Source organism: Haliaeetus leucocephalus, unplaced genomic scaffold, assembly GCF_000737465.1.
Source record: "Haliaeetus leucocephalus isolate CR32 unplaced genomic scaffold, Haliaeetus_leucocephalus-4.0 Scaffold1007, whole genome shotgun sequence".
Classification (NCBI taxonomy): domain Eukaryota; kingdom Metazoa; phylum Chordata; class Aves; order Accipitriformes; family Accipitridae; genus Haliaeetus; species Haliaeetus leucocephalus.
In genome coordinates this window covers 1,365,736-1,388,738 of record NW_010973443.1, presented here as the reverse complement: position 1 = coordinate 1,388,738, position 23,003 = coordinate 1,365,736, and the positions used below count along the sequence as shown (strand labels likewise).

At 39.3% G+C, this 23,003-nt stretch overlaps 1 protein-coding gene across 1 annotated transcript in view; it reads left to right on the top strand.

Moving 5' to 3' along the window:
• Positions 1-23,003, top strand: part of PTPRM (protein tyrosine phosphatase, receptor type, M) — a 340,322-nt gene that overhangs the window by 297,765 nt on the left and 19,554 nt on the right. The window contains exons 23-24 of the mRNA XM_010584832.1: positions 8,662-8,759; positions 20,696-20,812. Of these exons, the coding sequence (XP_010583134.1) occupies positions 8,662-8,759; positions 20,696-20,812 (215 nt within the window). The remainder of the gene's footprint in view (positions 1-8,661; positions 8,760-20,695; positions 20,813-23,003) is intronic.

The window sequence follows — 23,003 nt, the reverse complement described above, 5'->3', positions numbered from 1 at the left end:
TCTCCACCTCCCCCCCCCCCCCCCCTCAGCTGGACAGGGGAGAGAAAATATAACAAGGGGCTTGTGGGTCGAGATAAGGACAGGGAGAGATCACTCACCAATTACCGTCACAGGCAAAACAGACTCAGCTTGGGGAAAATCAACTCAATTTATTACCAATCAACCAGAGTAAGGTAATGAGAAATAAAACCAAATCTCGAAACACCTTCCCTCCACCCCTCCCTTCTTCCCAGGCACAACTTCACTCCTGGATTCTCTACCTCCCCCCTCCAGCGGCACAGGGGCACAGGGAATGGGGTTTACGGTCAGTTCATCACACCTTGTCTCTGCCGCTTCATCCTCCTCAGGGGCAGGACTCCTCACTCTTCCCCTGCTCCAGCGTGGGGTCTCTCCCACAGGAGACAGTCCTCCACGAACTTCTCCAGCATGGGTCCTTCCTGTGGGCTGCAGTTCTTCACAAACTGCTCCAGCATGGGTCCTTTCCACAGTGTGCACTCCTTCAGGAGCACACTGCTCCAGCGTGGGTCCCCCATGGGGTCACAAGTCCTGCCAGAAAACCTGCTCTGTGGGCTCCTCTCTCCACAGATCTGCAGGTTCTGCCAGGAACCTGCTCCAGCATGGGCTTCCCCACAAGGTCACAGCCTCCTTCGGGCACCCACCTGCTCCAGCATGGGGTCCTTCACGGGCTGCAGGTGGATATCTGCTCCACCGTGGGCCTCCCTGGACTGCAGGGGGACAGCCTGCCTCACCATGGTCTTCATCACAGGCTGCAGCGGAATCTGCTCTGGTGCCTGGAGCACCTCCTCCCTCTCCTTCTTCACTGACCTGGGTGTCTGCAGGGTTGTTTCTCTTACATGTTCTCACTCCTCCCTCCAGCTGCCATTTCTGTCTGTCCCACAACTTTTTTTCCTTCTTAAATATGTTATCACAGAGGTGCTACCACTATCACTGATGGGCTTGGCCGTGGCCTTGGGCCAGCAGCAGGTCCATCTTAGATCCAGCTGGTATTGGCTCTGTCAGACACAGGGGAAGCTTCCAGCAGCTTCTCACAGAAGCCACCCCTGTAACCCCCCGCTACCAAAACCTTGCCGCACAAAGCCAAGGTGGTATCATTGCAAAAGGCCAAAAAACCAGAAATGGTGCACTGGCTATAACTCAAATATAGATTCTGCATATATTTGATATGCATGCTATATTCTGAAGCCGGGGTTAAAACTAGTGTTAGGATTTTAGGAGAAACTGAACATTTTTTATTTGTTTGTGAATTAAATTCTGGTGTAATTCTTGCTTACAAAATGGTGTTCTTTCTTACCTGAGTATGAGTTAATTACTGCCTCTGCAAACAAGCGGCTCCTCTTTGCACCATCTCTGATTCTATTACCATGGAGGAATCAGTTAAAATAAGGTTTAAAACTGAGAGGGAGGTTTTTTCCATACCTCATGTAAGAGTAGCCATAGCCTCAGGATTCCTTGCTCAGGCTGCATGCTGGCTTAACATATTTATATGGAACCAGCTTCATTGGAAGTTCATCACAGCTTTGTTTATTTGTATTTTCCCAAGGCAAGAGAGATTTCCAAGAAAGTTTTATCAGGAAAGTCAACATAGCTGTGTAATTACAATATAGCCCTGCTGAAGATTACATAATAATTAATATTTGTAAGGCTAAAATTAGAAAGTGCATTTCAAATGCCATCACAGTCAACACTATAAGTCAAATGAAATAAAGTAATAAAAGTGAGAATCTGTTTTTTCAGCTCATTACAGGGGTTTTGTTTAATATCACTGAGATTCTTTAGTGCACAAAATGTCCGGGGCTGGGACATGCAGAAGCAACAATAATAATTAACACTGAAGTGTGGCAGCTAGAAAGCAGCGATTAATAAATAACACTGAAGCATTTATGGCCACATTTTGCCAGTATAAACGTATGTTGCCTTTTAGTGTGCTAATTCTTACACTGATAGGCCTATAGGAGACTTCAGTAAAAATGAATAGGTGCATGGCACTGAGGTATGTTTTACCCTCAATGCTGTTTTAGTTTCTGGAACAGACTTGGGAGGACTTTTAATTAAAGCATTAGAAGCATCCAGGTTATATGACCTGATTCTTTTTCATTATTATTTTCTTGACACCTTAAACTACAAAAGACTGCTCTGTATGCATTTGGTTAGCTATTGGTGAGTGGTGGGGCCATATGGTTTAGTGATGTCTTGATCACATTTTTATCTCAGACTTAAAAATTATTCACAGTATTTATAGGAGCATACATACTTTGCCTATGAAAACATACTCTTGTGTAAGCCTTTAAAGTCAATTTAAGTGCATATGTTATGGTAGAAAACAAATGTCTAAACCTATTTTGAGAGAAGTTATTGCAGAAAGACTGCATGATCACATGCCTGAGTTTTTATAGCAGAGCTTTGTTCTGGGGTTCGCTGGCCCCCATGGAGGCACTAAACCCTTCAGAACTCCTGGAAAGGTGAGTGAAAGTTAAATGCATGCTACCATACTTATTCAACAAGCATATGGTAAAGACTGCTCTTGGCAAATCAGATTATCAGGAACTGATCAGATCTTTAAAGTGTCTTCCATTTAGAAGCCAGCTCATTTGGGGAGAGCGGAGATGAGCCAGCATGCAGCTGTACTGCTGTGTGGCAGTGGCAATGCAATTACAAAAAAAATACTGAACTAGCAGTTTATCTTGCTAGTTGACTAAATCAGCACAACTGGGATCTGTTAATTTTCTTAATAGTATGCTGACTATTTTAGGCAGAAAGATCAAGACATTTTATTTTATTTTACTTTATGAAAAAGTGGAACCTAATCTTACACTATTTAGTCTATACCTGTTTGTGCAAAGAGGTGTTCAGGTTTGCAGAGCTGCTGACCGCTGATGAGCTTAACTAGGAGGCTGACAGAACTAAATACTCATGAGAACCTGATCACATAATGATGTGCCTGCAAATTCCTGGTGATACAATCTTGGGCACATAGCCTTATTGAGTAGGGAAAAAATGTATTTCAGCCAAGGGAGATGTTCCCTTGGCTGCAGTCAATGATATTTTATACTTTAAAGTAACATTTAATGGCAGGTTTTTACATAACTTTCTGAAAGGGTGTTTTGTTCTTACCTCCGAATTCCAGCGTGGTTAAAAGAGCAAATAACATGCACTTATCGATTATCAGATCACTGGACTGGCAGAGCATTAGTAACCCTGTAATTTTGCTTCCTCCTGTGAAATTCTCTGTAAGTTATCCTACTAACAGCTAGTCTGTCCTATTTAAGAGGTTCATTAGGAAAAGGAGAATTGTTGAACTTTTTGATCTATTAGCGTGTAGTCTGTTCTCCCAGTAATTTTTAATTTTTTTTTTTTTAAATCTCTGGTTTTACACTTTCATGTGTATTTTGAACAGTTTCTGTAGTGTAATGGGTTTGGGGTTTTTTGACAGTGTAGTTACAAAGGGAGTCTTTGCTTTTTGGCCTTTTTTGCCATGCAGCCATATCTGTTAGTAAGAAAACATTTACTGTACCTCAAGTTCATTTTGAAGGTGTGCTGGTTTTGGTTGGGATAGAGTTAACTTTCTTCATAGTAGCTAGTATGGGGCTGTGTTTTGGATTTGTGCTGGAAACAGAGTTGATAAGGCCAATATGTTTTTGTTACAGCTGAGCAGTGCTTACACAGAGTCAAAGCCTCCTCTGCTTCTCACCCCACCAGCGAGGAGGCTGGGGGGGCACAAGAAGTTGGGAGGGGACACAGCTGGGACAGCTGACCCCAACTGACCAAAGGGATGTTCCAGACCGTATGATGTCATGTTCGGCATATAAAGCTGCAGGAAGAAGAAGGAAGGGGAGGGGGGAGGGACGGGGGGACACACGACACATTCGGAGTGATGGCGTTTGTCTTCCCAAGTAATCATCACGCATGATGGAGCCCTGCTTTCCTGGAGATGGCTGAACACCTGCCTGCCCATGGGAAGTGGTGAATGAATTCCTTGTTTTGCTTTGCTTGTGTACGTGGCTTTTGCTTTACCTGTTAAACTGTCTTTACCTCAACCCATGAGTTTTCTCACTTTGACCCTTCTGATTCTCTCCCCCATCCCACTGTGAGGGAGGTGAGTGAGCGGCTGTGTAGTGCTTAGTTGCCGGCTGGGGTTAAACCATGACAAAAGGGATCACATGTAGTAAAGACTGAGGAATAAAATGTAGCTCCTTCTGTGCAGGCAAATTAGCTAGTTGTCCTTGAGTGGTCAAGTTGTAGGCAGTCACAATAGCAAGCAGCAAGTTTTGCTTCAGTAAAAAGTGGAGAGAGTTATCATTGGTACTAGAAACTGCAATAACCATTAGGTGAGGGGACCATTTTATAACCACCTGCTTATGCAGGGTGGACATGTTTACTCACTGGAAGTAGGTTAATTGCACTCTTTTCAAGATGGCATTTAACTGCTGCAGATAAAAGTCTTGCATCTTGTCAGTCCACTGCCTCTATCAACACATGCTAATGGCTGCCACTGCCCATGCACTCTCCCTGGGGAGCCTTTGGAGCTTGAAGGTATCTGTTCATTTTCTGCACATTTCTAACTTTAATACCTATCACTGAATTTGGTCTCAGGTGGACCAAACATTAGCTTATGGATTTGACATCTATGCTAGAAAAAGGTATTAGAAGCTATTTGTTCCTTGTTTAAGCTGCTTGCTTTTGTAGAAATTGACCCACAGATTTACAAGTTCTGTATGAGTAAGTGCTGGGGACATTTCAGGATTCAGGTTTTACCTGTTTCTTTGTGTGTTTGCTTTCTTTCCTACATCTGAACACTTTTTCCTGTATTCTGAGCTAGTTTATCATGTTCAAATTGATCACATACATACTCCACTAGCAATAGCAGTTATTAGAACTGGGCCTCACAATAACAAGCAGAAATAGAGGCTCTAGAAAGCTCTGTGTACAGAAGCATCTTCTTAAGAGTTTAAACCATTCTTAAAAGCTGTGTGATTTTCCATTTCCTAATATGTTTGTGTTCCCAGAGCAGCAACTAACAACTATTGGTAATACAACTAATGGTTGTGGTATATACAACTGATCATTTCTGTTGAGTTTTTCCAATAAAGCATTTAATTAGCTTGGGGTTTGGAGGGTTGATTTCTCTTTCTTATTTTCCTTTGCTTTTCATCTTCTGGTTGCAGTATGTTGTTGATTTCTGTTTTTTCACAGCAGAAATCTTTGATACCAACTACTATATTGTGTAGCTAATGGGGTACGCCGCAGACTTACTGTTAGGCAGCACAGTACCTTCTCTTCAGACCTTCTCCTCCTGCAAGAGGGCAACTGCTGAGAATAACTTTCCTGCCTATTGTGCACACATGTGTTAAGTTGATGCTTAGAACAATTATAGGCTCTTTCTCTCCCTACCATGAGTCTCTGGAATCAAATTGTTCAGTTCTTCATGACAATAAATCCTCCAACTCTACCTGGCCTCTGATGCTTTTCAATTCTGGCTGTAGACAAGTAATAATTTATTCATATGTCAGAAAATAATTTGAAAAATGTCAAGAAGAAAAGAAAAATGGGGTAGGAAAGAATTACTTTCTGAGACTTTAAGGTAGGTTTTTGGGTGGGTTTTTTTTTTCATTCAGTGTCCTGAACATGAAAAAGTTTGGAGGCTTCATGTAAAGAATTGGAGAGGAAAAGCAAGAAAACACTTGAGAATACTTGAGGAGAGCAGGAAATCCTGTCAAGCATTTTTAATTACGATTGTCTTATCATTTGGATAGTAAGATTGAGAGGAGTGTACTCAGCACTGCAGAACAGGCCTTTTCCTCTAGAAGAACATTTGGAATTAAAGTTGAAAGACTTGTCAGAGGTCAGCTCTTTCTCTGCCCTGAAAAATGCTATTACTTTTTGTAAAGATTTATTTTTCTCATAATTTATTATCTGGTTTTTTCTTTATAAAGAATGACAAATTGAAAATCTTTAGGAAGAAATTAGTGTTTAGGATCTCTCCCCAGTTGTAATTTGTGATTTCAGGATCTGAAATGTAGGAATCTTTAAATCATGAGACAAATTATGCTGTCTGTAGAAAAAAAAAAAATCAGGAATAAATTGTTGCAGGCTATCCCAGAGCTGTCAAAGAGAAATGAATGTTACAAAGTAGGGCCCAACCATCTTGTCTCTCACATGAATCTGTAGGAAAGAAAACTAAAAATAATGCATAAAGAAACTTGCTACATTGCCCCTCAGTTTCTCAAAGATTCTGGCTTCTTGCAAGGGGAAAATAAGAGGGCTGTGTAGACAGAGGATCTTTTCTCACCTTTCCTGCAGCTTTACCAAAAATATATTCAGATGAACGATCTTGAAACGTCACATAGTCTTGTGGTAACAGAATGCAGTGGAGCCATTTAGATTTTCTCCATTAAACCAGGTTGTGAATAGGGATTCTTGAAGCAATAGTGTTGTTATTTTTTGTCCTTGATCAAGCTTAAATAATCTTAATAATGTGTCATGAACTTGCAGACTCTTGCCAGGACACTATTCTGTGGAAAACTGCCTTTCCCTAATCCTATTTTTATTTACATTCCTTCAAAGATTATAGCAATAATAATTTTGCTGAATATTTGTTTGAGATTTGAGAGGAAGGAAGGAGCTATACAGAGATAATATTTTCCTACAGTGAGTAAAATATTCTCCTTCCTTTTACCAGTAGGAGAGATTGGCCCAAAACTTTTCTAATGCTCTTGTGACTTTAAGTGCCCAAAGAGCTATATTTAATCCTACATTATTAAAACACAAGCAAGCTAAACTTTCACTGTAATGTATATTAATTATCTTACTGCGACATTCAAAATTGCATTTGGACCATGTGTGTATTACATATCCAGGACACTCATGTAGAAGTAGAATATTTACTGCAAATTTCCATGTGGTGGAGAGTGATTTAACTCTTGTCGTACTTCAGAATGAAATCTCACAAAAGCATCAACTGTTCTGTGCTGTAAATTAAAAGAAAAAAAAAAGGTGTCCAGCTTTGCAGCCACAACATCAGCTTGAATTTGGTAATTTCCGAAACTGTAGTTTTAGATTCTGCTGTTGTTTTTAGGCTGAGACCTTCTCACTTTTCTTGTGTTCTAACAGTCATAGCTTCCTTTTGTTTTAAATGGCTTTTTCTCCTATTATATGAAGTAACAAAGCAAGTAAAAGACAAGTTGAATGACTATAGGGAAACCTGTGAAACTAACTATATATGCAGCATTTTTAAAGGCAGAGAAAGTAAGGGGGAGAATACATAACTTCTTTAAACGGTCTATGCAAATAATGGATGATAAAATTATCCTTTGAAATTGGTGAAAATAAAAATAAATTTTAAAAATTCAAAAGTTTTAGACTATTACTATCTTTTTTCTTAAACTTGAGTTGATGTAACTTATTGCATCATAACTGTGATATTATTTGCCTAATGAGTTTGTTTTGACTTGCCTATAACATCGTAAAATCACAAAGTCATAGAATCACAGAATGGTTTGGGTTGGAAGGGACCTTCAAAGATCATCTAGTCCAACCCCCCTGCTATGATAATATAGTAATAATATATTACTAAATTTTTCACCAAGTACTTGACTTTCAGAGTGAAAATAAAATTTTCACAGGGAGCTCAAGGTACCAAAATACACGTGCCAAACTACCCAAATATCTCAATGTATGGTTTTGTAATGCTTTAAGAGTGTTGGTTTCTTCGCTAGAGGAACATTTAGGCCAATACATTATCCATTTGTTCTCCAATTAGCTGATTTAAGGCATTCTTCTAAATAAGGCACTAATTGCTTACTGCAGTGTGGCAGTTCAGTAATGGGTTCAGTATCAATGTTAAGTTTATAGTACCTGATAATATTTTACATTTGTTTATTCTTATCGTCTCTGATTTTAAAACAGTGGTTTAAAATCGGGGTGGCACACATCATGGGTAAGACATGTAGGCTAGAAACAGACAGGACCAGGCATACACAATGTGATGTGGTTGTTCCCAACATTTTACAGTTCTGGAACATTTCCTGTGGGCTGGTACCCAGCTTTAGCATGACACTAGAGGAAGCACTGTGTGTTCATTTACAAAAGCACACAGGTTGTTGGGGAAAGCACTGCAGAGGACATGGCTGCCATGGCATGCCAGGGTTCTTTACTGCTTTCCCCGCTGTTTTGCAAAGTGATATACTGCAGCAAAAAACTATAACTTCTGTCTCACTTCAGAAAGTACAATTTAGGAGCTGGGGTAGTTTGATGGATAGTGTATACTAAGAAAAATATTAGAAACCAGGAAAGGCCACATAGTCCATTGAGGCTCATTTCATTCCAAATACACCTTCCCTAGGTTATCATCCAATTGTTAAGAGAAAGAGTAATGTTATCCATTTTTTATAATTCCACTTCTGGGTATTACACAGATAAATACCTAAATGTTGGAGAACTAACTTTCTTTCAGAGCACTGTTTCAGGGGAAAAATACTTAAATGCAGATAGGTGGGATGACAGAAAAGAAATTGACCTTAAATGAAAAATATGATAGTGATATGAATATATGTGTATAGGCACAGTTTCTCAAAGTTCCCCAGAGAAAAGCTTTCAGTCATGAGACTTTCAGATAGTAACCTTTCCTTTGATTTATTGTTTCAGGACCAATGCAGGAGACAATATATGACTTTTGGAGAATGGTATGGCATGAAAACACAGCCAGCATAGTCATGGTTACTAATCTCGTAGAAGTGGGAAGGGTAAGTAATTTTTGTACTTAAAAAGATGAAAAACTTCCAAGGTGTTTGCTTTTGGAAATTAAATAGCAGACTAACAAGATGCTTATATAACGAGTATGGCACATAAAATATTTATCACTGCCTGTGCTAAGAGGTTCATTATCAATTATTTTTAAACATGCCTTAGATGCTTGGCTTTGATAACATTAGCACAATGAAAAAGTAACTGATAAAGCTGCATTTTGTACAGCACAGCCTGTAAAGACTGCCAAAGAGGGAAAGTGTTATATCTTTGTATACATATTTCAGACATACCATTTCTATTAAGGGAAACCAGAGAATTGGTTACAGAACAAGGTATGGTTTCATCTTTTTTTTAAGGGAGACCGAGGGGGAGTAATTCTGAAACAGGTTTCTGAGAAAAGTAGTTAAACTATGAAACTGCATCTTCTTCATAGTATATTAGTCTAGATCAACCTGGTTTGTTTGGGTTTTCCTTCCTGTAAGCCTTCTGGACTAAAACAGAAAAAATTAGCTTTACTCATTTGTACACTAAATTTGTTGACCAGGAGGTTGTCTTCAGGAGCTGAGTAGTAAAAGAAAGCTTGAGTTACCTGGTTGATACAGTGTAATTTTCTTTCTTTGCTTGATAATTTCTAAAGTAGGCCTCCTACTCAAGTCATTGTGGCTAATTTTGTTTTCAACAAGTATTGAATGGAACCATTTTCTTTGTTTCTCACAACCTTCAATAACTCTTTTAATTTACTGCTTTGTCTATGCACTGGTGTCTTAGTTCTCATCTCAGATGGTTTTTTTCAAGAAAATTTGCTTGGGAACTGGGCATATAGCTTTTCTTTAGAGTGAAAAAAACCCACTGCTTTTATTGCAACTACTGCAATTATTGCAAATTGAAGTGTTGAAATAAGACATCAAGTGCACATGTCTTGGTGTAAGCCACATGGTTTTTAATTTCATGTTGGTGGAGTGGTTGGTACCCCTCTGCCCTGTGGCATTTGCATGAGAGTAGAGAGCACTGTTTATGTGACGTGAGTCAAAGTGTCAGATCTTGTGTCCTTTTTAGCAAGTCCAGTTTTACAATCTCAATACATTCTTCCTTATGTTCTTTGTCAATTGTTAATATAAATCCTAGCGTTTAGATATCTGTGTGCCCAAGCCTGCCAACAGATCAAGTGCTAGTATTATTTTTAGATATAAAAAAAGATGGGATTTGTGACTGCAGTTAACACCTACTGCAGGAACACATGTACAACTAATTGCAGAGACAAAAAACAATCATGGAGGCCGCTTTAAAAATTCAGTCCCTTGAGTGAGGAAAAAGGTAGAAATAGTTGGATTGTCACGTATCAATTCAAAATGGATAGATCTGTAAGAATAGGAAGCTCTTCAGCAAACCTCTTCGTTAAAGCTTTATACACATTCATAAGTACCCAAGCACACAACTTAAAAAGGGATGTGTTCAGGGTATGGATAAACAAGCGTTAGAAAAAAAATAACATACTGCACTTACTGTTTTCCTAAAGTCAGTATTTGAAAGCATCAATTAAGAGTGAACTCTCAGGTATCAGCCGGGGAGACGCCAGTCTTGGTGCCAGTGTTGGCAGCCTCAGCTCACAACGTTTAGGTACGCAGCACCTTCCCTTAGCAGCAAGCAACAGTTTGTGCCACCATGGAGATTTCTTCAGGGTGCAAGAGTCCTAGTGGTATACAGATCTGCGGCTTTGTTGTTTCTGGCAGTGGTAGAAATGACTTTGTTCTCACTTTCTCTGGAGGCCAACATAGGTGAGATCAGAGAGCAGAAATTGAAATGAGCTTTTGAGGGAAATGAGATCGTATGAGCCACAGGACAATGCAGTCACTCCTTAATTGGTGCTTCTGTCCCACTCCCAGAGCTGGAACCATCAGCAACAAGGAGGCGTATTACAAACACACCATCTGTCCCACAACCCCTAACACAAGCTCTGTGCCACCTTGATTAGTAATGATTTTAATGGACCTTTTGGTAGCATTCCTGCAGGGCAAACCTTGTAACCTTCCCAAACTTGAGTTTTTCTATTTCAATTGCTATTGCTGGTATAAGATTTACAGGGGTGTATTTTTTAACCCTCTTGACCCACTGTAAGCTGAGGAGGAAAATTCCTTTGTATTTTCAGGAAAGAGGAATATCTATTTAACATGTTTGCCACACAGTGTACGTCCTTCATGAATTAATCATTGAGGGGGCGTATGTGTATTTGTTTACCAGGACTGGCTGGATAGTCATTAAATCAGTGCTAGGAACTTGCTTCTTGCCCTGGAGCGTTATGTAGCAGGACTGTTAATTGCAGATGGAGGAATCACCATGAGGCTGTCCCTAATGCAAGCACCTGCTGCAAATGACTCAGTCCCCCCATTACCCTCCAGCAGGGTACATCTGCCAATATCTGTCATTATCTGAGGCACACTTGTCAAAACCATACATCCTTTTAAGCTCTTGTGTGTTCCAGCAAGGGACCCTTGTCAGTGTTTCTGGCACCTGCAGACTGCTGTGCACCTGGTATTTAAATGGCACAGAAATGTGTTTTGATTGTTTTCTCTCTTTAATGAACCTACCTGAGGGACATTTAGCTCTTTATCTAGTAGCCTGTTACCCAGTCACTCACATTTACACTGCTTGTGTGGAAATTCAGAACTCACTTGTGCTGTTATACTAATCCATCTGCCAGAAGTCTTATCACAAAATCTGCAGGGCTCCCTAAGGAGACTTTTGTACTGGTAATTTAAGCTAATGATTTCTAAACATATTTAGTCAGTTTTATGAAGACCTCATTAGAATGTGACTGTTTAATAAAAATCTAAATGAGGTCTCACAGTCATTTAGAAAAATCATTGCTGAGTTGCATGAACAGTTCTTTGATAACGGATGATGAAGTGGGTTTTAGTTAAGATTGGCCTAGGTTGACATAAGAACTTTTACCAAAAAAAACAAATAAGCAGCCCTTGAAGCAGCCTTGAAAAAAGTCTCTGTCTTCTTCATGCTGAGGTCAACAACTGTCCACTCACAAAGAAGTTCACAAAAAGGGAATGACAGGTAACTAATGGTATAATATACCTACATTTTAGTGCAAGAATCAGAATTTTCTGTACCACACACTAACATGTAACAAGCAAAACCAAGACTCATAAAAATATATTGGTGTGACCACAAGCTATTCAAAATAATGTATTTTGGATTATATTAATGCAAGAGGCCCTCATGCTCATGTTTGTAAGTGGTAGAGCAACTGAAGATAGTAGTGTAATTTCAGACATCTTTTCCTGAGAGACTTAGCATAATCTGGTAGATTATTCTAGAGGAAACAAAACTTTTTATGCCACCAGTGTAGGGGTGATTGGAAAATAGACACAAGAGAACATCTTGCTTACTCCAAGAGACTGCTCTTGAATACAGACTCCAAAAGACAGAGCTGGGTCCTTCTGTAGTAAGCAATGGGTGCTTGATCAAGGTCTTTATGTACTGGCCAAAGTCTCAGGTTACTTCTTGAAGTGTTCCAATGTTTGAACACATTGAAACATCTCTTTCTTCTTTAAAGAGTTACATTGGGAAGATTTAGAATATATTAAAATATGCCATCTAGCTGTCACCTCCATCTTTGCTCTTGTTGGGCTGGTACTAATGCTTCGTTGGCAGAATCAAACTTGGCATGTCACATCATTTGTCATTTGTCAGTAGTCACTTTCTCTCCTACTCCTTGGAGGCACAAGAAATTTAGTAATATCTGATTAATAAATGGTGAAATGCACTGATGAAATTCAGTGGGGGTGGTTGATATATAAATGTGCTGCAAGGTTTCATGATTAATATAACAAAGTATTTACAAAAAAAAATCACTAGAAATAATTATAAAAAATAAAACCTCACCCCAGGAGCATAGTAATTACAGTAATTAGAGTTTCTCAATTATTATCAGAATTAGAAAACAGCCAGTGCTAATAGTGTTAATAAGTACACAAAAGACCCTTTTTTTGAAAGGAGGCAAGGATGACTACAACAGAGTGGAAGTGACACAAACAGGGGAATGAAGGTCAGCCATACACTGGTAAATAGCCCTTATGCCTGCACACATGCCTTAGTGCTACCCAAACAGCCTCTGACTGCCATCTTACCACTCAGGAGTATTGTGCTTTCCTGATAGCCATCTCACACTCTTGGGTGACTTTTCCCTCCCAGGAGCCGGCAGGGCTGTATCTGTATTGGGGAAAAGAAAGAACACAGTGGTGGCTCAGCTTTTCCTTTGCTTGTTTTACTGGCCTGTGGTTGACATGTTACATACATGGCACTCTCATCTGCCTTCCTGCAAAAATGTTGATGGCTCTGACTTTTCACGTTTAAAAGAGTATTAGGGTCCACATGACAGTGAGGACACCCATACAATGGTCTTCTGACGGAGAGGGAATATCTCCTTGATGCTGGCTGGTTAAAAAGCATTCCCTGTTGTAAGATAAAATCTGTCAGAAAAGAGTTGTTCTTCTCAGGAAAGACTGTATGGACCCAGCCCTAAGCAGTCATACGTGCATGTGCTTGGGCCTTGGGTGCTTACAATGGGCAGCCTTGGTCAGCATTCAAGAGGCATTTCTAAAACAGATACAAATAAGTTTCCTTAACAAACAAAACCCAGAAGTCTTTATGTTGAACCAGATCTTCTTCAAATCCACCTGATGATCTGTTTCTGTTATAGACACACATTAGACATCCAAGAAAAACTGCCAAATAAAGCCCTGTCCAAAGACTTCTTACTGAAAACATATTGCAAGAACCAAACAACAACTTCATAGGAAATTCCAGCAATATAAAAACTGTGTGAAATTTCCAATGGACTTGCCACCTATTCTTAGACTAAAAAAGGAATTTTTTGACACAAAGCTATTACGAAGCTTGCACTTACACATTTTACAAGTTTTGAGAATCTTCCATGCAGAAGAACCCTCTAATAAACAAAAGGTAAATTCGCATTGTATTAAAGATTCAGATGACCTATTACAGAGATATTGCAGAGGTGAAACACAGTAACTCTTCTAACATGTCTCGCAAACAGCACATTTGTGGTTAGTATAAATGGAAGAACACTCTATCTAATTGAAACTGCCCCTAAATGTAGTAAGCCAAATTACCTACATTGGAATTAGTTCAGGATACTGGCACTAGCGCTCCTTAGGCGGTGTGCCAAAAAGTTTGTACGCATACTGGTGACTAAGATTTCATTTTAACTTTTCTACTGAAAGAAAGAAACCACATTTTATAAATGAGAGGGGAAAAGGTTGCTGTATGAAACCCTTCCCTACTTCTAGGTAATTCTAGTCTCAGCTTCTAAATCCTATGAATAGTGTCCTTCCCCATCTAGAGAAAATTTTTTTCTTATGTTTACCCAGAAAACCTGGGACCTGTGCTTATGGTACATATATGTTATTATATATTTTATTATTATACTTTTGGTTTCACTGTAATTCCAGTATCTCTTGTTGGATAGAGTAGAGTTTATACTTTTACGGAGTATCAATGAGGAAAAAAGAAAACAATCGTAATTTAAAACTACTGTTAATCTTTCAAGTCAGCAAACCCTTCTAGTCATCAAAACAGATTTCAGCTTTATAGACTTCTAACCAGAAATAACAAGTTGGCATTACTCCATTATGTGTAGCAGGGGAGGAGCCCTTAGGGAAAAAAATTGGCTGTTGTTCTTCATGAAAGAGAAGGAAGGACTCTTTGTCATCTTTAATAAAGATGTCCCCAGATTAGCAATGTTAGCATCATCAAACAGGACATCAACCTACAAGCATTCAGCACTGTCCCATGTCACTCAAAGCAGACATCATTTCAGCTCTCAGTGTTTTGATGTGTTCTTGTTTCCAGTAAAAGCTATGTTTCAAAGAATGTTAATCAACAGATTAATATCTTAATGCTCACTAATCCAATTGAGATAACTCAATAACTCAATATTGATATCTCAATAATTGAGATAACTTTGAGAAATAAATAAAAGAGGTTTAAGGATACACAAATGCATTGACCCCCTTGTTGGGCTAGCTGCTGAAGTGCTGCCAAGGTGTAGGATGCAAGTATAAGTGCAGTCTGCAAAGAGGGCTTCAAGTTCTTTGAAATGCCGGGGCTAGCAAAATGGCTTCATCACCGCAAGTCTCCTCACCTCAGCAGTCTTGTGAAATTAATCTCTCAGTCTCTCTGTGAAGAAGAAGTATCCTGGAGGTGCCAACACAGTTTTACCTTACCCAGTTGAGTAACATGTAGAGCTTTCTAACCTAACATCAGATGATCAGGTTTTAGAGTCAGAAGGCAATCCACTAACTTGGCGGTGCTCTGTAAGCTCAACTAATGGCATGATTTTGCTCCTGGAATGGAAGCATGATTCAGAGCAGAGGCTGTTCTGCCTGATGCAGGCACATCAGGTCCTCAGAGCACAGAATCTGAGCAATATGCCCATGATTTCACAGTTGTGTAAGGGATTAAGACAGGCTTTGAGGAGTTCCAAGCTAATCCTAACCATCATTCATCTTGGCATGGGACCACCCTTCTCATGTCTGCTCAGCCTTTTTTCCTCAAGTGCTGTACTAAGGTGCACTAATTTACAGCCTTTTCAAATGACCAGTGAGAAACAAAAATGGCTAAACATAAGCAATGAAATAGAGGAATCCATATTCTTCTGTTTGTATTAGCAAAGGAGGCAGGAACACTACAACAGCTTTACCTTGGGTTACCTTTACCCTAAAGTGGTTCTTCTAGACGAGTTCATTTATATGGCCAAAGGAAGGCTACACCATGGGTTTGGCCTGTCAGCTTAATTTCATCTAACCCAAGGTACCAGGTTGACGGCATGCTAACAGTATACCTGATTCTTAAGAACAAAGGGATCGCACTTATTCCCTCAGGTGGAAAGCATTAGTGTATGGCTACTACTGGACATGTCCAGAAGGCCAGCTGTTCCTGGCAGAAGTTGAATGAGAGTGCATCCACCAGACAGCCTGGGATTGTGCTGCTGGGGCAACACAGGGCAGCAGAAGGTGGAGAATTATATCATCTCTGAGTCATCACTGGAAGAAGTTAGACTGAGCTAGTAAAATTCATGGAGACGTCTCTCCCCCTCTGGGAGCTGTGAACAACATAAAGACTTCTGGCTGCCTTTATACAGACCCATTCATCTGATGGTGCCAAACAGTATCTTTAATGTTGTATTTCTCAATATTTTTCCATACCTCTTTTAGAAAACTGTAAAATGAGGTATAAATCAATTAACTGACTTGCTCAAAAGCAAACAAAGAAAATGAAAAAAAGAAAGACTGGGTTTTATCTTCTGTCAAAGGTTGTTTTATAAAATTATTGGATGTCCTTTTTTCTTTAAGTCAGCCAAATAAAAGTATATGATGTTATCCTAGCTACATCTGTAAAATCTGTTAAAAATTTTCGCCAGTGAGCTTGGTTGGCTATTTCATTTTATATCCTGGAGGTTTCATTTCAAAATTTATGTCTGACTTATCATCATTACTTAGTTCAGGATTAATTTTAAATTAGAATATATAATACTGCTCTTCACTAATGACAATCCATGCAGTGCATAGCCAGTTATATCACCTTTTTGCTAAGAATATTTCTGAATCAAAGGAAATTGGAAACTTTGAATAATCAGTGTTATTTAAATTGTTCTGTACAAACTACAAAGTATATTTCACAGCCAGCTCACACATTAATTCTGTAATACTCCTCCTATTCCAAACCTCTGAGTAAATGAATTACTGTCCTGGCTTTCATACTGCCTTTAGCGAGATGTGTCGCATTGCCGAATGGCTAAATATACAGCTTTGGAAGTCACAATTTGTGTTCATTAGCTATCCACTGCCTACATTGTTTGTTATATTTAGAAGTAGCAACAACAACTTTCCACCTTCATTTTTAATTCTTAGTTTCTCACATTAGACTATTTTGCTGGGGGATGGAGCTAAGGGATGGGAGTAGATAATTGTCTTCTCCAAATTTCTGAAATTATTAATAAAATAAACATCTTCGGAAAAATTGGACAGTGTACCTTGGGATGAATAGATTAAAACAGAGCATTTTCATTATGTGTCTGGCAACCACCCTTTTATCTCATCTTGTGATGAACATCTGTATTTTTTGGCACATTGTTAGGATATAAATGTGGGGTGTATTGGAACAAACCCTCAATTATAGTTCTGCTCAGATGAGATTTCAAAATTATGTTTTCTACTTTGTGGACGATATTTACTGTTATGGTAGCAACTGTGTGAAAAAAAATCTAATGCATTTAATATTCAGTTCTGGATTCATGTATCAATTATTTAGCTAAACCTTCTGTTACTAGGTTTGTCTGTAAAACATGTACCAAATGTTTATAAAAAGGGAAAGAGATTCATCAAGTCACAGTAGCTAAAGCTGTGCTAAAAAGAAAAAATGAACAAACATATGTTACAAACAGTATTTCTCATATTTGATGAGTAAAACCATATTCTATTTTGTTGCAATTGTATTTGCTTGTACAAATAAAGGCCCTGATCCAATAAATATTTATAAGTGTGATTTTGATTTACACTATTTAATCTACTTCTGTCTTTAAGACACCTTCGCATTTATTTGAGAGCTCTTGAAGGAGATGGGAGACTAGTCTTTAAGCATTGACTTAACTTTTGGCTCATCAGGAGTCCAGAGAGTTCCCATGTCTAGAGCTCAGCACGTGCAGCAGCATTGCAGAACAAGAGCCAAAAGTAGGAAAAAAGCCTGAATTTAAAGTGTATGTGTGTGTGTGTGTGTGTGTGTGTTGATTTTCTCCCCACACTCTCAGTGAGTGAATCATTTAGTGTTGATCTGTGGCTCTGACTGCAGCTCTGGCACCGTTCCCATGGCTGTTACAGCCCCTATTCCACTTGGGTGAGTTTTCAGGAAATTGTGTTGTCATGGATCCTTCTGCTCAGGTCCAGTCTGCTCTGTGCCCAAAATCCCCTGTGCAGCAGAGTAAGAAATCCCTGGCGGGCCCAAGCTGCATGAGGCACGAAAGGCTATAACTTCTGTGCAACATCCCTCAGTGCTTCCCTAATTATTCCACTGGATCATCTTAAATAAGGTTTAAAAAAGAGTGGAAGCAAATCCAACAGTTGAGGCATAAAAAGATGGAGACTGTGTTCTTCTAAATTGGTCTTTCTAAATGTCCCTAGTTCTTAGTCATAATCCAGACTGTCTAGACTTACCAAGTTAGAAACAGTCATGTTTTCCTTCAAGGTTGAGCAATTTAATTCAGCCAGGGTTGGTTTTTTTTCCCAATTGTTTATTTTACTAAACTAGAGCTGTTTTGAGGATGACAGGCACCCATCAGAAAGAAACAAGGCTAAAGTTAGCAACAAAGAGACGTGCTGATCAGTAGTGCTGTGACTAGGTTCACCACTGCAGCTGCTCCCTTCCTACGTGTATTGGCCGTCTTCATGTGGTTCAGGTTCCATCTATGGAAAGGGTAAGTGAACAGGCAGGAAAAGGCAATCAGCTTCAGAGATGGGGTCATTAGTGGGCTGCTCCAGTCCGAAGGCAGTGTGAATTGCCTTATTCTGCATGGAGTCTCGAAAAATCATCTTAGTCATAGGTAGGAAAACCCTATTTCAGAGAGTTCCTGGCAATGACTATAAAAGGGTCAGTTTGCTGGTGTAAGGGATTTGAGCAATGTGAATTTTCTGGATTATTTTAACAACACAGACAAAACAATGAGCATTCAATGTTTTTTCATGTAGCTTCTATCAGAGGATTTTGGGAAATGCATCCAAACAAGATATGATCTGAATAAATATCAAGTAGATGCAACAATAGATACCAGCAGCCAGTACTAAACTGTTTGCAGCAATGCTTAATGCTTTTGAAATGGTTGTTCACTGCTTACAGCTGGTAGGTATGCTTTAGAGATGAATACGCATTTGCCAGAGATCCTGCCTTTTAGGCACCCTGGGACTGGCCCTTGGCTTGGCCCTTGGCTGGTGGAAACCTTCTCACCCACACTGACACCCTGTCAGCTTGCTGGCTGGTGAGCGGGATGGGGGGGAGCAGTTTGGCTACCCTTGCCCCTGCTACAGGAGTGCTGAGCACTGGGAGGACTGTTCAGTGTCCCAGCTCCAAGCCTCTTGCTATGGAAGGGAACTGTATAACCTGGTGTTTGCCGGTTGTCCTGAAACCATGCTTAATACCAGATGAAATGTGAAGAATATAAAGAATTTTTCTTAGCCAATACTAATGCGGTTACTAAGTGTGAAGACAAGCATAGAGAAATAAATAAAAACCTGCTTATAGCTACCTGAACTTCAGCTCTGCTCTAGGAGCTTTCCATCAGCTGTGTAAGCAGGAATAAGCTGTTAGGATGCTTATATAATTTTGTGGCTGGGAGCCAGGGCTTACAACCAGGCAACTCATCCCTGGAGGTATTCAAAAAGCGCGTAGACGGGGTACTCCATGACATGGTTTAGTGGGCATGGATGATGGCTGGACTCGATCTTGAAAGGTCTTTTCCAACCTAAATGATTCTATGATTCTAACTCTTTCTCTGAAGAGGATCCTGATGTGGGGCTGTGTTTTTCCAGCCCTTCAATTCAGTTTGATCGAGATGTAAATTTTATCCTGCTAAAGAGTCAGAAAAAGGGTCAGAACTACTGACCCTGCCCAGACAAACTTTTTATTTCATCACTCCATGTTACTACTTTGATGTGGCAAGACGTCTGTTCTGTCCAGACAGTAAGGAGGGGTGGTACGTGATTATCAGCTACGTCACTTGAAACAAATTCTGAGGAAAGTATTTTCTTCTGCGTGACAGGAGAAGGTTTGACTCTCTGCATAATCCTTTATATAATGAACCTGGAGTTTGTATAAATAAATCAATTAAATCATGCATTACAGTTTTCGCTGTATGCTTATACACATGTTTATCCGTTTTACCTTTTGCTAAGACTAGACATGATAGTAATCCAAATATTTTGGCATGAAAGTGGGTTTGAGAAATACTCTACCAGTTGTGAAGTGATTTTTTTTTTCTACCAGTTTTCCATTGAATATTTGAAGTGTTTGGGTTTTTACCCAACCCATTTAAGTGTATATTTAAGTAACTAGTAAATTTACATGTATGAAAAGTTCCATTTAAAACTTTCCCTTCAGTGAGAGAAAGAGAGAAACCATTCCAGGCAGCAGACATATAACAGATGCTACTCTTAGCACGTACTGCACTACTGGACGATGGCTAGATGCAGTGGTGATAGCATAGCTATTATGGTGATAGAGCAGAATAAAAAAGAGGTGTATAAGTAATGTGTTAGCTTCCCTGCCCACCGCCTTGGGAAGGAGAAAATTCTTAAGACTGTCAGCTATCTACATCATATACAGTCCCCACAACCACCCAGTTGAGTTTTGCGATTTGACCTTTCATCAGTTCCTTTGGAATGTTGATCTGAGTAAACAGATACTTTTCTAACAGTAGAGAAGATCCTTCCTGTCTGAAAAACACATTTTCATTTTAGAAGGTAGGAAGGTATTTTTGAGACCAGTCAGCAGCTAGAGGTTGTGGAAAAAAAACTGGTAGTAGTTGTCCTTCTGGGCACACCCGGCATTGGAAAGCACAGGAAATGAACAGTTACTGTAACTGAGTTGTGCAGGCTATAATTACCCCTTGTGCTCCGAACAATTTGCCTTACTTCACTAACCACAATACAAATCTCACCTGCAACTCTGAAAGCTGTCTTAAAAAAAGAAGAGGCAATGTCCCTTAAACATCAGTCATTTCCACGTGCAGAAAATGTGATTGTTTTGCACGTGATTGCATTTTAAAACAGAAATCATTGCACAGCATACAGAATGGATTCAGTATGAACCTTCTAAAATAAATGAACCTTACTTTCTTTTGTATTTTTTAAAGGTCAAATGCTGCAAATACTGGCCAGATGACACAGAGATATATAAAGACATTAAAGTCACCCTAATAGAAACAGAGCTCTTGGCTGAATATGTGATTCGAACATTTGCAGTAGAAAAGGTAAGTTTCCAAATTCAGTTTTCTCAAATACAATGGTATCTGCCTAAGCAACTTATACACAGATTCACCATGGGAAAGTTAAATCTTCTGACTGACATCCCGGTTTTGTAGCTATTTTTTGGGTAAACGACTACTGCCCTCTTACGGTAAACTGTGTTTTTCTTTAAATGCAGCAACTTTACTGTGCTTTCCATCACTGTTGGACTCTGCCTGAGTTAGAAAAAGTGATGTTCCTTCCTAGGAGAAATCGAAGCCTCCCTCCCAGCAATCAATTGAAAACACATTCATGCTGTTTTCCTATCTTATGTTCCCCAAAATCATTTTCTGTCTGTACCAGAGGCTGCGTGCACCATTATTCAGAAGTCCATGGTGAATACTGTTATCTGTTGGGCCAGTGTGTTCCTGGTCTGCGGAGACATAGTTGTAACAAACTAATTTTCCTCTCAAGGAAATCTCATTTTTCATGTGGAGTCCATCTTTATGTGGAGAGTTCCAATCAGCATGTTGTATTACTGTTTATTAGAATAATGCCATTAGTTTGATGCTTACTAGATCTTGTAGCTCTCCCAAACAGCTTACAATATATGGACAACATACAATTAACAAATAAGGTACTTACTGAAAATGAGAACAAGCAGGGTCAGTCAATGCTGAAGTGTGTCATGCATTTTGTGTCAGTTCAGGGGTTTTATTCGGAATTTATTAAAGGACAGAAGTTTTTTAATTGTATGTATCAAGTCTTATTTGAGTTGCAGAACAACAAGGAAAGGGCCTCTTTGGAAGACTTGATATTCCTAATGGCGCACCAAAGTAATGTTCTCTCAGTATCACTATGAGTAGATTTTCAACTAATTAGCTCAGAAAACTCCTTTTGATTTAGTTGCAGTACCTGTGATATACTAGTTCTGTCTAATGATGAAATAGTATTCAGTTATGGTTTTGAAGAACATAGTCTTTAGCATCAAAGAATCCTGCACACAGGTAGATGAAACTGCCAAAAAGACAACCCAGCAGGGTCTCTGTACATACATCCACAGTAACAAAGGAATTAGATTTTTTCCTGATTTATTCTTCAATCTAATACTTAAATATGCATCAATACAGCAACCTGCAGGTAATGATAATAGAATTATGTGGTTTGAATGAATTGAAATATTGTATCATGTTTACCACTATACATATTGTACATCAAATTCACTCAAGCCTGTTGTTTCCTTGCATTTAGATAGTTTTAATAAACAGATGATAAAACAGTGGCTGCGCTTTGAAGTAGATGAAGCACTAGTTGATTTCTATTCTGAAAATTTTAAGCCCATGCTTTGATGTTAGCTTTTCACTTCTTAACTGGGACTGGAAAAAAAGACCTAGAGGATTTTACAGTTGAACATAACCAAACTGTCTTGAATAAGTGCATTAGAACAGATAGAGATAAAAGGCACTAAACATTTTATTTCTTAAAAAAAATCTCCATCTGAAAAGATTTCATTTAGGCACTGCTTTTTAATAGTTGGTAGTTTTTCAGTAAGCCTCTAAAAGCAGTGTCAGTGTAGTTTGAGTAAAGTACATTTGTTTTTACCCTATTTTCCCTACTTTTTAACTCTTCCAATGGTACTGGAAGGTCAAGTCTGTATATCTCTTCCACCATAATTCTCTCAAGTTTGTATTTCTGATCTACTGGGACTGATACTTTTCAGCGTCTCTAAGACAAGCTGCATGATGAGACAGGATGCGCCCTAACCAAATCTGCAGATAATACTAAGTGAAGGATGGTGTTGAAATGCTGAACATTGGAGCCTCAGTTCCGAAGGACTTCAAGACTTGGCCAACAGAAACTTTAGTAATTCAACAAGGAAAAATGCAAAGTTCTGCACCCTAGGTGGACTAACCCCATGTGTCAATACAGGCTGTGACATCCTGGGACAATATCTGACATCCAAGATGATTAAGGATGTAGGACATATGAGCTTCAAGGGAAGGTTAAGAGCACTGGCCTTGTTCAGTGCGGTAGAGATGAGGAGGAGGGGTAAGGAAAATCTAACTGCAACCTGCAAGTACTTCAAAGATGTTTAGAAAATCAGGGGCACCAAATTCTCCTCATTCTTCTCAATGGTAGTGGATGCAAAACAAGGGGCAATGGCCAAGAAGTTGCAGCATGGAAGGCTTGCACTGGAAAAACTCCTTCAGGTGGAGG